The sequence below is a fragment of the Gobius niger genome (assembly GCF_951799975.1).
Source record: "Gobius niger genome assembly, chromosome: 20".
Taxonomy (NCBI): Eukaryota; Metazoa; Chordata; class Actinopteri; order Gobiiformes; family Gobiidae; genus Gobius; species Gobius niger.
Genome location: NC_136871.1, coordinates 8,126,780 through 8,140,354, shown reverse-complemented (window position 1 = coordinate 8,140,354; position 13,575 = coordinate 8,126,780). Strand labels below are relative to the sequence as shown.

Below are 13,575 nucleotides of genomic sequence, written 5' to 3'. Positions count from 1 at the left end.
ATTGTAACTTCGCTGTCTACGGGTCAGAGCCCCAGGACACACTAATGGAATCATGGAGAAGAAGCTAACATGCTAACGGGCAAAGCTAACTACGGGTAACTACAGTATTTACTGCCAAGTTTGAGTGACAAAAATGATCTCCATTGTGTAATTGGATGTACAATGTCCCTCTCACCCTTTATCTTTTCTGTCAGCGTAGTATTTAGTCTCACAAACAATTAATGAGTAAAAAACCTCAACATGCTACGACCTCTAGGGGCATGAGTTACTTAGTTCTGCTTTAAGGGGAGTAAGAGGTTAACATATTTATTTTAATTTTAGTCAAGTGACAAAAATCGGATTAGCTTGAGTTAAGATTTTGTAAATTCTTTTATGATAAATGATGTGAAGCCTTGGGTGATTTTCGTCTTTTCTTTACATTATTATTTGGTCAGTATTTTAGTCGACGAAAATATCTCGTCATTTAACCTCCAAGCGTCTCCAGTTTGACTTCACCCAAATCTAAAAGCTTCTCATGTGTCAAAATAGCGACGATAACAAAACAAAAACAAGGATGAAAATGCAACAAAAGAAAGTCAACAAAAAAAAGCAGAAAAGTGATGAAAAAGTGACGAAAATGTGATGAAAACCCAACATAAAAAGCAGCGAGACAAACCCTAACTAACCTTCAATCCTTTCCGCCTATTTGTGCAGTCAATATGTATTAGAAAAGCCCCATGAAGCCCATTGAGTATCTAAAATAGCTGCTGAAATGGCCGTGTAAACATGTCTGAGAGAGGATCCACATCATGTGTTTGTGCAGGAGATTGTATCCTCCTCGCTGTGTTTGCTGTTTCTATCTCTGCCCGTTTGTTTATCGACTGGATGTGTCCGCGCTGCCAGACTATGTGCATGAATGCTTAACGCCTATATATCCCAGTCCAGACTCTTTTGAAGGGAAACCGGCCCCCACCAGTAATTACTATCACGCGATATCAACTCGGATGTGACTCCGCTCGAGGCTCACATCTAATGCTACACAATTATAGATGCTTTTTTTTGTTTTTTTGTTCACATCAGCCGTCAATCGCAGTTTTAAAAGGTCTATTGAGTGACACACAGTTGCATTAACTCCAATTCTCCGCCTTAATCTGTTTTTTTTTCTTTTAGGCTCACTCAGTATGCTTGAAATTGGCCCTAAAATCCCGGTCGTTCTTTGTTTTTCTGTTTGATTTGCACAGAAAGACTTCTGATTAGGAGATGTGCACCCGTCCTAATGCACACGCAAACAGAAATAAACAAGGGTTTACTGTTTCAATGCCAAAGTCAGACAAGTTTGACCATTGAAATGCAATATTTTAGGATGATTTCTTTGCCGTATTTGTGTTCCGTGTCTGAATGCACAGCGGATATTGGAAATTCCTTTCACAAACTAAACACTGTCTCCTTTTCTAAAGATATTTCCCCCCCTTTTTGCCCTGATAACTACTAACAATACAAACAGCAATGAGAGTGGCCCTTGCTTGAGTGGGCCAGAGTTTATATCCAGTCAGAGCGCATGCTGTCTTTGAGTCGCATGTGTGGCTTCAGGTGTAATAAAAAGGAAAAAAAAGCGTAAAGCACCAAGATGCAGTTGGTTTGCATGGTGAAAATATAAAACCTTTAAAATAGAAGCTTAGGGTCAGGGACACAGACAAAAATATGATCATACAGTAGAGATTTGCAAAGTTGTCAACAAGACAAATAGTACTGCATTTTGAATACAGTGTTAACATGTGTGTCAATGTGTAGTGCATTATGTGAACCTGACATTATGAGACTTTCCATACTGTACACCGATCACAAGTTTGGAAACACTTTTTTAGCTATTGCTTTTTCTTTTATTATTATTTTTATTATTTTTAAATTGTAGATTCTCAGTGAAGGCATTTATGAATGAACAAATGTGAATTGCTGGGTTGCAGGTTCTAGAATATGATGATGTCATCGGACCCAAGTCATCGGCAGGCCCGCCTTAATGTACCCATAGGCCCCTGGGCTTAAAGAGAATTGTAGGCCCCCACTCGCCCTCACACTAACCCTAACTCTTACCTATAACCCTAACCCTAAATCCCACAAAAACCCTAACCCTGCTACTCCTACTTGTATCCCTCTGGGCCAGGTAAGGCGGGCCTACTCCAGGTACACATAGGAGCACAACGCAATCATCGCATACGGTTAGTCATGCCGAAACGTGATTGACATGAAAATCAACGAATCACCTTTTCTTTCTTTTTTTTTCTTAATTCTGATAGGCCCTTGACTATGGTAGGCCCCTGGGCTCCAGCCCCTGCTAGCCCATTGGTTAAGGTGGCTCTGGTCATCGGAGCCAGTTTTTCCTATTAACAGCATTACACTTTCACAAGTCGTAGCTAAAAAGAAAATATATGAATTTAAAAAATGATCATTAATATCAGTCACTGGGTCCATGATCTCTCTGTACAAGACCAAAAATTTCCTCAAAAACAAAATAATTTTTCAACTATATAAAAGTGTAGGCCTTTCGAATGCTGTGATGTCACCTGCAACCCAGCAAAAGGCTTTGTTCACGTGACATCACAACATTCTAAAGAGCCTATAGTTTAACATTGAGGTGGAGCAACTGACGGTAACTGTGGTAACTGTGGTAACTGACAAAATGCATATTTTTATGTCTTTGTTTTTTGGCTCATATCTCAGTCATTACTGGAGGAATCCACATGAGACAAAACTGTCACAAAGCTCATTATCTCCTCTGTCGGCACACATGAACTAATGTCCAATTATTTTCTCAGAAAAACTTCAAAAAGCGGTGACAATATGGAAAAACATGAGCGTGATGTTGTCCAATAGAAAGGACTTTCAGACATAAAAATAATATCACAGGTTTGTGAATCCAATCACGATCAAACACTGATGATATTATGACATCATCACATTCTAAATCGTAAACGCCACCTATTATGTATTGAATAAATCAAGGTGAAATATTTTTCAAAATAGCTGCCTTTTCCTTTGGTCACTCCTTTGCACTATTCGCTCCTTGTGCAATACCATAACGCCTTGGGGAGTTTGCTGCTGTAAACAATATGGCGTTGCGAGCTGTCATCGAAGAGACTAATATTAATCCTCCAAATACCTTTAAAATAGTATCCAATTTCCTCTAAACCAAAGAAAATCTGTACCTTTTTATCTATTGATTTTGAAAAGTCGTTCGGGAAAAAAGTTCTCATTAACCTCGCGTGCAGAGCTTTGTAGTTCCGGATTACGTTTCTGATTGTTGGAGCAATTACGAGCACAGCAGAAGTTGTTTTTCATCATTGTTTGGCTGAAGCTTAACTCGCACTCAAAGGCCTCCAGGTCGTAGCTACCCCTCAAGGCGCAAAGCATTATGGGTCAGGTGCAAATAGTGAATTGACATTTTCTCAATGAGCTTCATGATGTCGTCACCACCAGAAATGTTTTTTTTTTACCTCAAAAGATGGCAATTTTGAATAATTTAAAATATAAAGCATATTTTGAGCTATTTTCTCCTTTTTTGTGTCCAACATAACCCCATGTGTTCATTAATAGTTTAATGTCTTCAGTGAGGATTATACAATTCAAATAGTGTTGATAATAAAGAAAAGCCAATACATAAAAAGTGTTTCCACAAGAAAATATTTTACACAGTTTATTTTGGGGTGGGCAGTGGTGCAGATGGTCGATCGGATGGGAGAGTTCATGATGGGAAGGTCGGGGGTTCGACCTCCTGCAGGTCATTGGGGGTGTAGTGGGTTTAGTGTCCTTGGGCAAGACACTACACCCACCTTGCCTCCAGTGTCTGTGTACACTGGTGTATGAATGAGAGTGCCTGATGTAGATGGAAAACTGCTATGAAGTTGAGACCATTACCATTTTGACTATTCGAATGGAAATCTCAAACACTCAAAAATAGTAGCATTTCTTCTTGAAATCACCTGGGGGCCATCACCCAGGTGACAAGTCCTGTCACGATAACAAATTTGAAGCTCGATATATTGAGGCCGGAAAGTATCGCGATACACGATATTATTGACTCTAACGATACTAGATATTGTCGACTCTCCGCCATAAAAAGTGCATCATCATATCCTAAAATACCACACAGGCTACAATAAACATGAAATATAATGAAACTCAATTTGCTTCTGTTAAAAATCAAAGTTATACAAAGAAAGAATAGAGGAGATTTGCTAATAATTGTACAGATGATAAATATCGAGCCCAAAAATATATCGTCTATCTGTTTTTTAATTGAACGATAAGTCGATATAGTATTTATCGTGGTAGCCCTACTCGTGACGCCCCGAGGGGTCCCGACCCCCACTTTGGGAACCACCGCTCGGTCCATGTTTCCACTTTGTAATCGCTTTGTAATCACTTCCCTCCGCAGCTGTTTTACTTACTGTTGTGCTTTGTCCCCTCACAGAACTACAAGAGGAAAACAGAGGCTGCTAAGAAGGAGTACCTGAAAGCCCTGGCCGCCTACAGAGCCAGTCTGGTTTCCAAGGTAACCGCGGGGGTCACGTCTTTGATATACATGGGTCAGCGCTGATATAAGGCATGATGAATTAGAAAGAGGAGCCCTCCCTCTCCTCAGTCCAGCCCAAGGGTGCGCTCGCTCCCATAAAGACTGTGTGCTCAGTGGAGAACAGTTGAAATTAGGCCTTGAACACACCTGATTTGTAACCTGGGGAGACATGAGGGGACGCAATGTTTGTCTGCGTGGGCGACAAGCAGGTTTACAAATGTGAATAAACGCGCTGCAGCTTCTGTCTGAAGAGGATATGCAGGTTTAAGATGATCACTCTGTTATTGTGTTGTTTAATTGTTCAAGTTAGCATTAGTCACCAGTGGTACAAGGCCAGTCAGATGAGTTTCCTCCTTTTACACAGAGGAATTCAACCCACTACTCTCATTTGAAGCTGTGACCTGTGACCTGCTCATTTCCTTCAATTCGAGGAGAAATAACTTCCAAATACTGTAGCATGGCATCTCAAAAATCTATCTTTTTTTAAATGTTCTACAAGAAAAGAAATTGTCCTTGTAATAGCAAAAGGCTGATGCACTGTTGGCCACCATTTTTATAAATATAATTCTCATTCAAGCATGAGAAAATCACACCTCTGTGGAGTTTGACCTTATAAACTTCCTCTGCAAAGAAGTCTTAGATCTAACAGAAGATAGAAGCTAAATGTCCTCATTCAACCCAGTTTAGTCAGAGATGTATGAATGGATGACTGAGAGCCTACACAAACATTTCTGAGAAGAAGACGATAGGAAAGTAATTCAGGCTGTCCGGACTAACATCCACAAGAATGGTGTAGTCTCTCCTTAAACCTCTTAACTCCCGCCTGAACCGAACGCATTTTCTCCAGTTCCGCTTTACCCAAATCTACAGCCTACGGGCTCATTTGAAAGCTAAGACCTACAAAACTGCTTTAAGACTTTTCCTTGCGTTTTGTCACTTTTTAGGTGCTTTTTTGTCTCGTGTTTGTTTCTTTTTCCATCATCTGTTTTTACATTGTTCTTACCCTCCTGTACGAACCTAGTCAATTGGCCCAACAACAACTTCCAGTAACCATAAGTTATTCTGTTATTACTTTATACCAGGGTTACATACCGGTTACAGTTGCATTTTTGTTGCTTTTTCATCACTTTTATTGACGTCTGTTTTGTTGCGTTTTTGTCGCTTGTTTTTTGCATTTTCATTGCTTTTTCGTTACTTTTTCATAACGTTTATTGACGTCTGTTTTGTTACATTTTTGTCACTTTTTGTTGCTTTTTTGTTGCTTTTTTCGTTGCTTTTTTGTTGCTTCTTTGTTGCTTCTTTGTTGCTTCTTTGTTGCTTCTTTGTTGCTTCTTTGTTGCTTCTTTGTTGCTTTTTTGTTGCTTTTTTGTTGCTTTTTTGTTGCTTTTGCATCACTTTTATTGACGTCTGTATTATTGCATTTTTGTTGCTTTTTGTTGCTTTTTTGTTGCTTTTTGTTGCTTTCTTGTTGCTTTTTTCGTTGCTTTATTGTTGCTTTTTTGTTGCTTTTTTGTTGCTTTTGCATCACTTTTATTGAAGTCTGTATTATTGCATTTTTGTTGCTTTTTTGTTGCTTTTTTCGTTGCTTTTTTGTTGCTTTTTTGTTGCTTTTGCATCACTTTTATTGACGTCTGCATTATTGCATTTTTCTTGCTTTTTGTTGCTTTTTTGTTGCTTTTTGTTGCTTTTTTGTTGCTTTTTTGTTGCTTTTTTGTTGCATTTTTGTTGCTTTTTCATCACTTTTTCGTCGCCTGTTTTGTTGCATTTCTTGTGCTGTTTTGTTGCATTTTTCATGCTTTTTCATCACTTTTATTGAGGTCTGTTTTGTTGCGTTTTTGGTTGTGTTTTGTGTATTCATCGTCATTTACGTCTCGCTTTTGTCGCCATTTTGAAGCTTTTTCCAAGAAGCTTTTAGATTTGGGTAAAGTCGAACTGGAGAAAATGTGTTGTTGTTATATACAATGTATACAACTATGTAAAACCACACAGTGATACCAATACAGACAGACAGATATGGCCTTGTATTGTTAGTGTTACTGATGTAGTAATGTAGTAATCATAAGCTCAATGTATAGTTCATCACACAAACTATGAAACGTCCCATGTCTATATAAGATGCTGACATACGCTTGACATCTATTGAATTGGTTCGTGCAACTCGATCCCATTTGTCTGCAAGTTCCAAATCGATGAACATATGTTGAGCTCCTCCCCCTCCTCCCGCCTGCTACCCCGGAGCCCCACACTTCCGCCCCAGCCGCCACGCTCGCCGCCCGAAAACAAGCACCTTGATTAAGGCATGAATAGTTGATTCATCAGCCTCTTCACTGGTGCACACTTCGAGATAAATACTATTCTCATCTCCTGTCTGTGCTGCAATTACACATTCATGTCAGAGCGCCTATACAGAGCCCTGATTGATAACTAACTATACGTGTTTGGGAGATTGCCAGTCAAAAACAGCTTCTCACCCACAACCACCCCCCCCCCCCACACACACACACACATTCACACCGCAGCCAATCCAAAAGCAGCTCTTACTTTCCTTTTTTTTTTAATTACCAACCAAGCAGTCTTTTCAAAATGAGGTGGGGTCGGCAGAATTGGATGTAATTGGAGCTTCATTTAGAGGATTCACATCTTCAGTGTGCACCTGTTGCCTTTTGTTTGGTGATGCATGTCGGTTTATTTGGTAAAAGATGAGGGAAAAGTTGGTGCGGCAGATGTAATAGTCTGCAATAGAAAATGACATGCGGGGAATCAGCAAAATACAGGAAGTGACAAGTTTAGCGATCACAATAGAAGTCTGGTTCCTCCTCCTTTTAGGAAACAGAAGCCAGCTATAAACAGCATCTGCGGCGTATATGGAGCAGAGCAATATTATGACAGCTGAATATACCCTAATACATCTTTACATACTTTCAATACTTTTTAGATGTAATATTTGGCGGCTACACAGCACTTGTTAAACCTACATTTTGCTGTGGCAATGCACTTTTCAGTCAAGTGGGATTTGGTTTATAACTTTAGGGCACACCAGTCTGTTGTCCTTCTCAAAGGTTTCACAATAATTTCTAACTCTCATAGGGCTGCGCTTAAAAATATATCGTATCGGCAAAATGACGATACGGAGAACGCGACAATATGTGTATCGTCACGAGGCACTTGTGTCGTGATGCGTAATTATGTTTGTCCAATCATAGTCTTTATTCAGAATGTATCACAACATGCTCTTCACTACTCCAATAAAAGGCTTGACTGGCACACTGAGCTTATTCAACCTAAATTTGTCCACCTGGAATATTTTTTATTCTTATTCAGAATATACAGTGTCTTGTATTGTGGACACTATTGCGATACACTTGAATTGCAATACATATCATATCATGAACTCTATATCGCGATATGTATCATAGCGGGAACTATATATCACAATAATTATCATATCGTGATACGTATCATATTGTGAACTCTATACCGTGATGCGTGTCATATCGTGAAGTCTATAATCGTGATACGTATCATATCGTGAACTCTATATCACAGTAATTATCATATCGTGATACGTATCTATTGTGAACTCTATATCACAATAATTATCATATCGTGATACGTATCATATTGTGAACTCTATACCGTGATACGTGTCATATCGTGAAGTCTATAATCGTGATAATTATCATATCGCGAACTCTATATCACGATAATTATCATACCGTGATACGTATCATATCGTGAACTCTATATCACAGTAATTATCATATCGTGATACGTATCATATCGTGAACTCTATATCACAGTAATTATCATATCGTGATACGTATCATATTGTGAACTCTATACCGTGATAGTAACATATCGTGAACTCTATTATCGTGATAATTGTCATACCTTGAACTCTATCACAATAATTATCATATTGTGAACACTATACCGTGAAATTATCATATCGTGAACTCTACATTGCAAATCGTATCATATCGTGAACTCTATAATCACGATAATGATCATATTGTGAACTCTACATCGCGATACGTATCATATTGTGAACTCTATAATCACAACAATTATCATATCGTGAACTCTATATCACGATAAGATCATATCGTGAACTCTGTAATGGGATATGTGTCGTATCGTGGAGCTGTTGGCAATACCTAGCTCTAGTATCGCAACACATATCGGCCCCGTATCGTAATAAGTATTGTATCGCAAATGAACCAGATTGTTCTAGCCCTAATACTTAACCAGCAACACATTGATGCAACACTTGATTGAAATGAATCTTCTGATATGGCTGAGGCTCACAAAAACAATACCAGCAAACATGTGCCGTGATCAAAGTAAAAAATCAACTAATCTAATCCTTTGAGTCCCTGTGTCCTGTAATACTCACCCCACTTTTCCTTGTCCTCTAACATTGATTATTCATTGGATTCTGGGTAATAGATGTGGACATTTGCCTAATAGCAGAGTCTACCACATGTATCACTGCATGTGTGACACTTACAGTGAAGCACTGGATGTATTTCAATCATATACAGCCTCTCATGAATTAAAGCCTGATGTAATGGTTAAAAAACGCGTGGGCGGTTTGGAGTTGTGCGGCCTCAACACACTTTGTTTGGAATAAACAGGAACAAGAAGAGAGCAGTGATCGCGAGCGGCGTAAACACTGAGCTGCTGAATAGCGTGTAATTAGAGGCTGGATTTAGCCTGTAAAATGTAGCGTTCAATGACAGTAGGCAATTATATTTTCACAAATTACAAAATGCTCTCATTACGAACGATAATGCACTATTTAATGCGTCTGTTTTACAGTCAGGATTTAACTTTTTTTCCCCTTCATTTATTTACTTTTTTTGCTGTTTGGATCATACATACATTTATGTCATTATTACCTATTTGATATACTCGTTTAAAGTATATTAGAGCTACTTTTTTGTTCTTTTAACCATGCAAATAAATACAGATTGAAGTTTGTTTTTCCTTACAAAAAACAGGTACATGTTTTGATACAGTATTACTGTAAATGTGTACTTTTTATTGTGTTGTTCTTGACTTCAGGACCTTCTTTCAACCGGATTAGCCACAAAATATTGATTTACATTTTCACAGTTACGCACTGTTGTTGTAGCAATATCCAAATACAGTGTTTCTTCAAAAAGTTCTGCCAGTTCAACCTTTCAAAACATTTAATGAAAATAGTTCTGTGGCCCGCTTTATCGAACACTGAGCACTCTTCAGATCGGCCCTGTGCATTTCATAGCGTGTGTGTTTATATAAAAGATCTCACGTTTTTTTTTTCTTCCGTCTTGTCACAGTCCTACAACGACCCAGTGGAGGCCAAAAGCGTGCAGACGAGCCAGGCGTCTCCACACATGATGCCCGCCAACCCGCCCCTGTACAGCGTGCCCCCTCCTCCTCAGCCGTCGTCTCCATACCTGGGCCCCGGGGCCTTTCCTCTCACTGACCTGCAGAGCTACACAGGCCACGCCCCTCGCCACGCCCTGTCGCAGACGCTCAGCCAATCACAGATGCTGCCCAGCATTAGTGCCTCGCCCCCTTCCTCCTTCCAGATCAGCCCGCCCCTGCACCCCCACCAGCAGATCATGCACCAGAGCTCGCTGCTCAACCAGCCAATCCGCATGCAACAGGTCCAGTCCCAGCCAATCATCTCTCACCAGATGGGGCTACAGGCCTCGCTGCACTCGCCACCTCCTGGGCAGCAGGTAAACGTGTCTCATAAATATTTATTCAACACTCTAACTTAGGGCTGGGCGATATGGAATAAAAGTCATATCCTGATATATTTTGGTTGAATGCCGATATGCAATATATATCCCGATATTTTTTCCGCAAAGTGAAATGAAATGTTAAGTCAAAGTCAAAGCCAAATACGAGTAGTTTTATTGAAAACTCACTATAAAATATAAACATAAACACTGCATAACAAAGCTCCATAAGGTGCACATTTAAATAAATAAAAAATCTTAAATAAAAATAGCCTAGAAAATAATATTTTTCTGAGGGCAGTGTTTATATATAAAGTAAAAATAAAATAAAGTGCTCAGTTTAAGATAAACTTTTCAAAATCTTTTTGTTAACTTAATAGCTCATCTGAATTTCAACTATCCCGATATATGCGCTATTGTCTAATTCTCATTTAAAAATATAGCAATATATCTTGAATATCGATATATCGCCAAGCCCTACTCTTACTATATATTCACACAACTTACTTACAGTTACTTACAGTTACTCCACACTTAGGGTCAAATAGACGAAATTAAACACTGAGTATTGTTAGCTAAAGGATTTTACCAAACATAATAATTCACCCACATCCCTGTGTATTTCAGAATACTTACAGCTCACAGTACAATAAGTGAAGACAAATCCTTTTATTTGTTTACCAGATTGTCATCCTTATATCGTCTCAAATATGAGTATTGCGTTCTACATTTTCCTGACATAAAGTTTGTGCCCTGTCCTTAGAGTTTCTCCCACCTCCAGTCAGAGTATCAGAAGAGCATTGGGGGTTCCCAGTCTCCAGGAGCCCCAGGACCTGGTCCGGGCCCCGGCGTGGCCCCGAGTCACGACTGGGACAGTGAATACTGTAATCGAGAGTGTGGCAACCACTGCAGGTCAGCACCCTAAATCCTGTTACTGAATGTTCTTTTTGTTTCATCATTTTTTAATCCATTCATCTTCAGTAAAACCAGATGAAATAAAACAGCACGCACCTTTTAACTTGTACAACTAAGGAAAGCAAAAGCAAAATATGAAATGCTAATGACCAAAGTAAGCACGCGTGGTCTCGGATGTGTCCCGGCGCTTTCACAATAGAAGTGTTGAAAGCAGTCAGCTGCCAGTGCGAGGGGCAGACAGCTGCGGAGGTAATGCTGAGATAATGGAGGCTGTGGTCTTATTGTCAGCCAGAGGAAAACAGATGTTCTCAACACAACTTTTATCTGCTCTCGCACTAAACGCTGTGACAGGCTGTCGCCGCCGCCCTCACAACAAGCGCACGGAGATGGGATTGAGCAGCGTCTCGAGCAAAGCGGGGACTTTGTGAATGGAATAATGTGCCGTGTTGTGTCTTTGGCGAGTCTAATCTTCCGCTGTCGTTGCAGTGGCAGCATGATAGGCAGGGACAAGCCTCTCTACCTCACCTGAAGCTGAAGACCCCCCCCCATCCTCCTCCGTCGACCGATACAAGGAAGACTCCGCCCCTCCTGACGCCGCCTCCCGCCCCGCCCCCCGCACCATCTCACTGACCGACACACGCCGACATCCATGCCCACACGGCAAAACCCCCTTTTCCACCTTTTGTCAGTGTAACCCTCCTTTTCTCTCAGAAATTTGTGACAGTTTTTTGACTAGATGACTACTGTCTGTACCACTTAATGTATTAGCAGTTATTCTTGCTGTTTAAATTTGCCAAGCACTTATACGGCTCCTCTCCCCCTGCTCTGTCTTTTTGAGTATGTGTGTCCTCCTCTAGACTGGGCCCTCTCAGGGACCCCATCCAGCTTTAATTACAATGGACAGGAAAAAGACTGGCAATTTCTGTTGGCTTTTTGTTTTGTTTGCTTTATTTTATTTTTTTTATCTCTCATTTGCTGAATTCATTTCCACCAATTGAACAGTATGGTTTAGTTGTTCAAAAGTCTATCTATTTATTAATTTCCTAACAATCCGTGCGTGAAATGAGCAGCACAGGCACTCGCTAAAGTTATGTTTAGACTGCGGGATTGCAAAAGACAAATGTTTGCCTTGTCTTTTATTTTACAAATTAAATGCGACCTGTATGTGATCCTTTGTTTGAGGAGGTAAACACGGATTGAAACAAAGCGCGGTGGAGCTGGCACTGGTACAGTTGTTTTCCTCACGAATGAATGGCATTTGAAGAGCACAGATACAGCATCTTTGGGAACGCTCACATATGGCGAGGGGGAAAACAAAGAGGAATAAGAACTGCTCTTTCACCTATTACTCTGCAACTACTTGAAGAAAAATAAAAAATCTGAATTATAGATGTATTTTCTACCAAATGAAGATAGGGCGACACGGAAAGGAACAAAGTGGTTGAACACCCCAAATGTGTATATATAATCAGCGTTATATTCGGGGAATCAAAGCCGCCATTCCAAGTGCTCACATTTGGACGTATAGATACAGACGGCATCTCTGGAATTGTCCATATATGGTCATGTTTGAAAACAGTTAAGGGGGAAAACAATTTGTAGAAAAATCTAAACTTTCTCTAATTATTCAAAAATCGACTTTAACAAATGCTGAATTATGAATATAGTTTCTACTAAATATAGATACAAAGACATGGAGAGGAGCAAAGTGGTTCAACAGCCCATAAATACATAAATAATGGAGAATGCTAACATGATGCCTTATGTTAGCATCGTGCTAGCTAGCGCTAGCTATGACTGCCGTTTCTTCACTTCTATTGAACAATCTGCTGTGAGAAAATATCCATATGGGCCCGATTTACACTTCACTTTATATATGTACATAAGTTCATATTCCACCAAAAAATGGCTAAAAGTGGAAACTTGTGTTTCCCAAAAGATTCTATTTTCCCTCTCGGCGAAGCCACGCCCCCTTTAATGACACGACGCCGTCTGTATTGATGGGAAAAATACAGACACAACCACGCCACCCTGGATCAACCATGTATTGCTAGGCTAAGATCGGCGTCACATGACAACCATCCACAATGGCGTCTTACAGCAATCACGATGTTTCATTTGACCAATTGAGAATGCTAACAATAGCTTCATGCTAACAGCTAGCATAGTTTACCGGTTTTTCACATAGAGAACAATCTTCATTCATTAGGGCCCGATTTTGACTTGACTTTACCTGTGTGTGCTAAACATGCTTATATAGTCCTCCAGAAAACGTCTCAAAGTGACGCGTTGCCATCTGTGTATCGCTGTAGGTTGGATGAATGCGTCATGGCCGTTCACACAAATGTAGGGTGACCAGATTGTCCACATAAAAAC

General features: G+C 39.9%; 1 protein-coding gene across 2 annotated transcripts in view; it reads left to right on the top strand.

Annotated features, from left to right (window-relative positions):
* The window catches only part of tox2 (TOX high mobility group box family member 2), a 206,171-nt gene extending 193,952 nt beyond the window's left edge, over positions 1–12,219 (top strand). For both annotated transcript variants that reach the window (XM_079579282.1, XM_079579283.1), the window contains 4 exons: positions 4,448–4,528; positions 9,874–10,281; positions 11,048–11,196; positions 11,686–12,219. In XM_079579282.1, coding sequence (XP_079435408.1) covers positions 4,448–4,528; positions 9,874–10,281; positions 11,048–11,196; positions 11,686–11,728 — 681 coding nt within the window. In that variant the 3' untranslated portion in view covers positions 11,729–12,219. The remainder of the gene's footprint in view (positions 1–4,447; positions 4,529–9,873; positions 10,282–11,047; positions 11,197–11,685) is intronic.
* Positions 12,220–13,575: the final 1,356 nt, after the last annotated feature.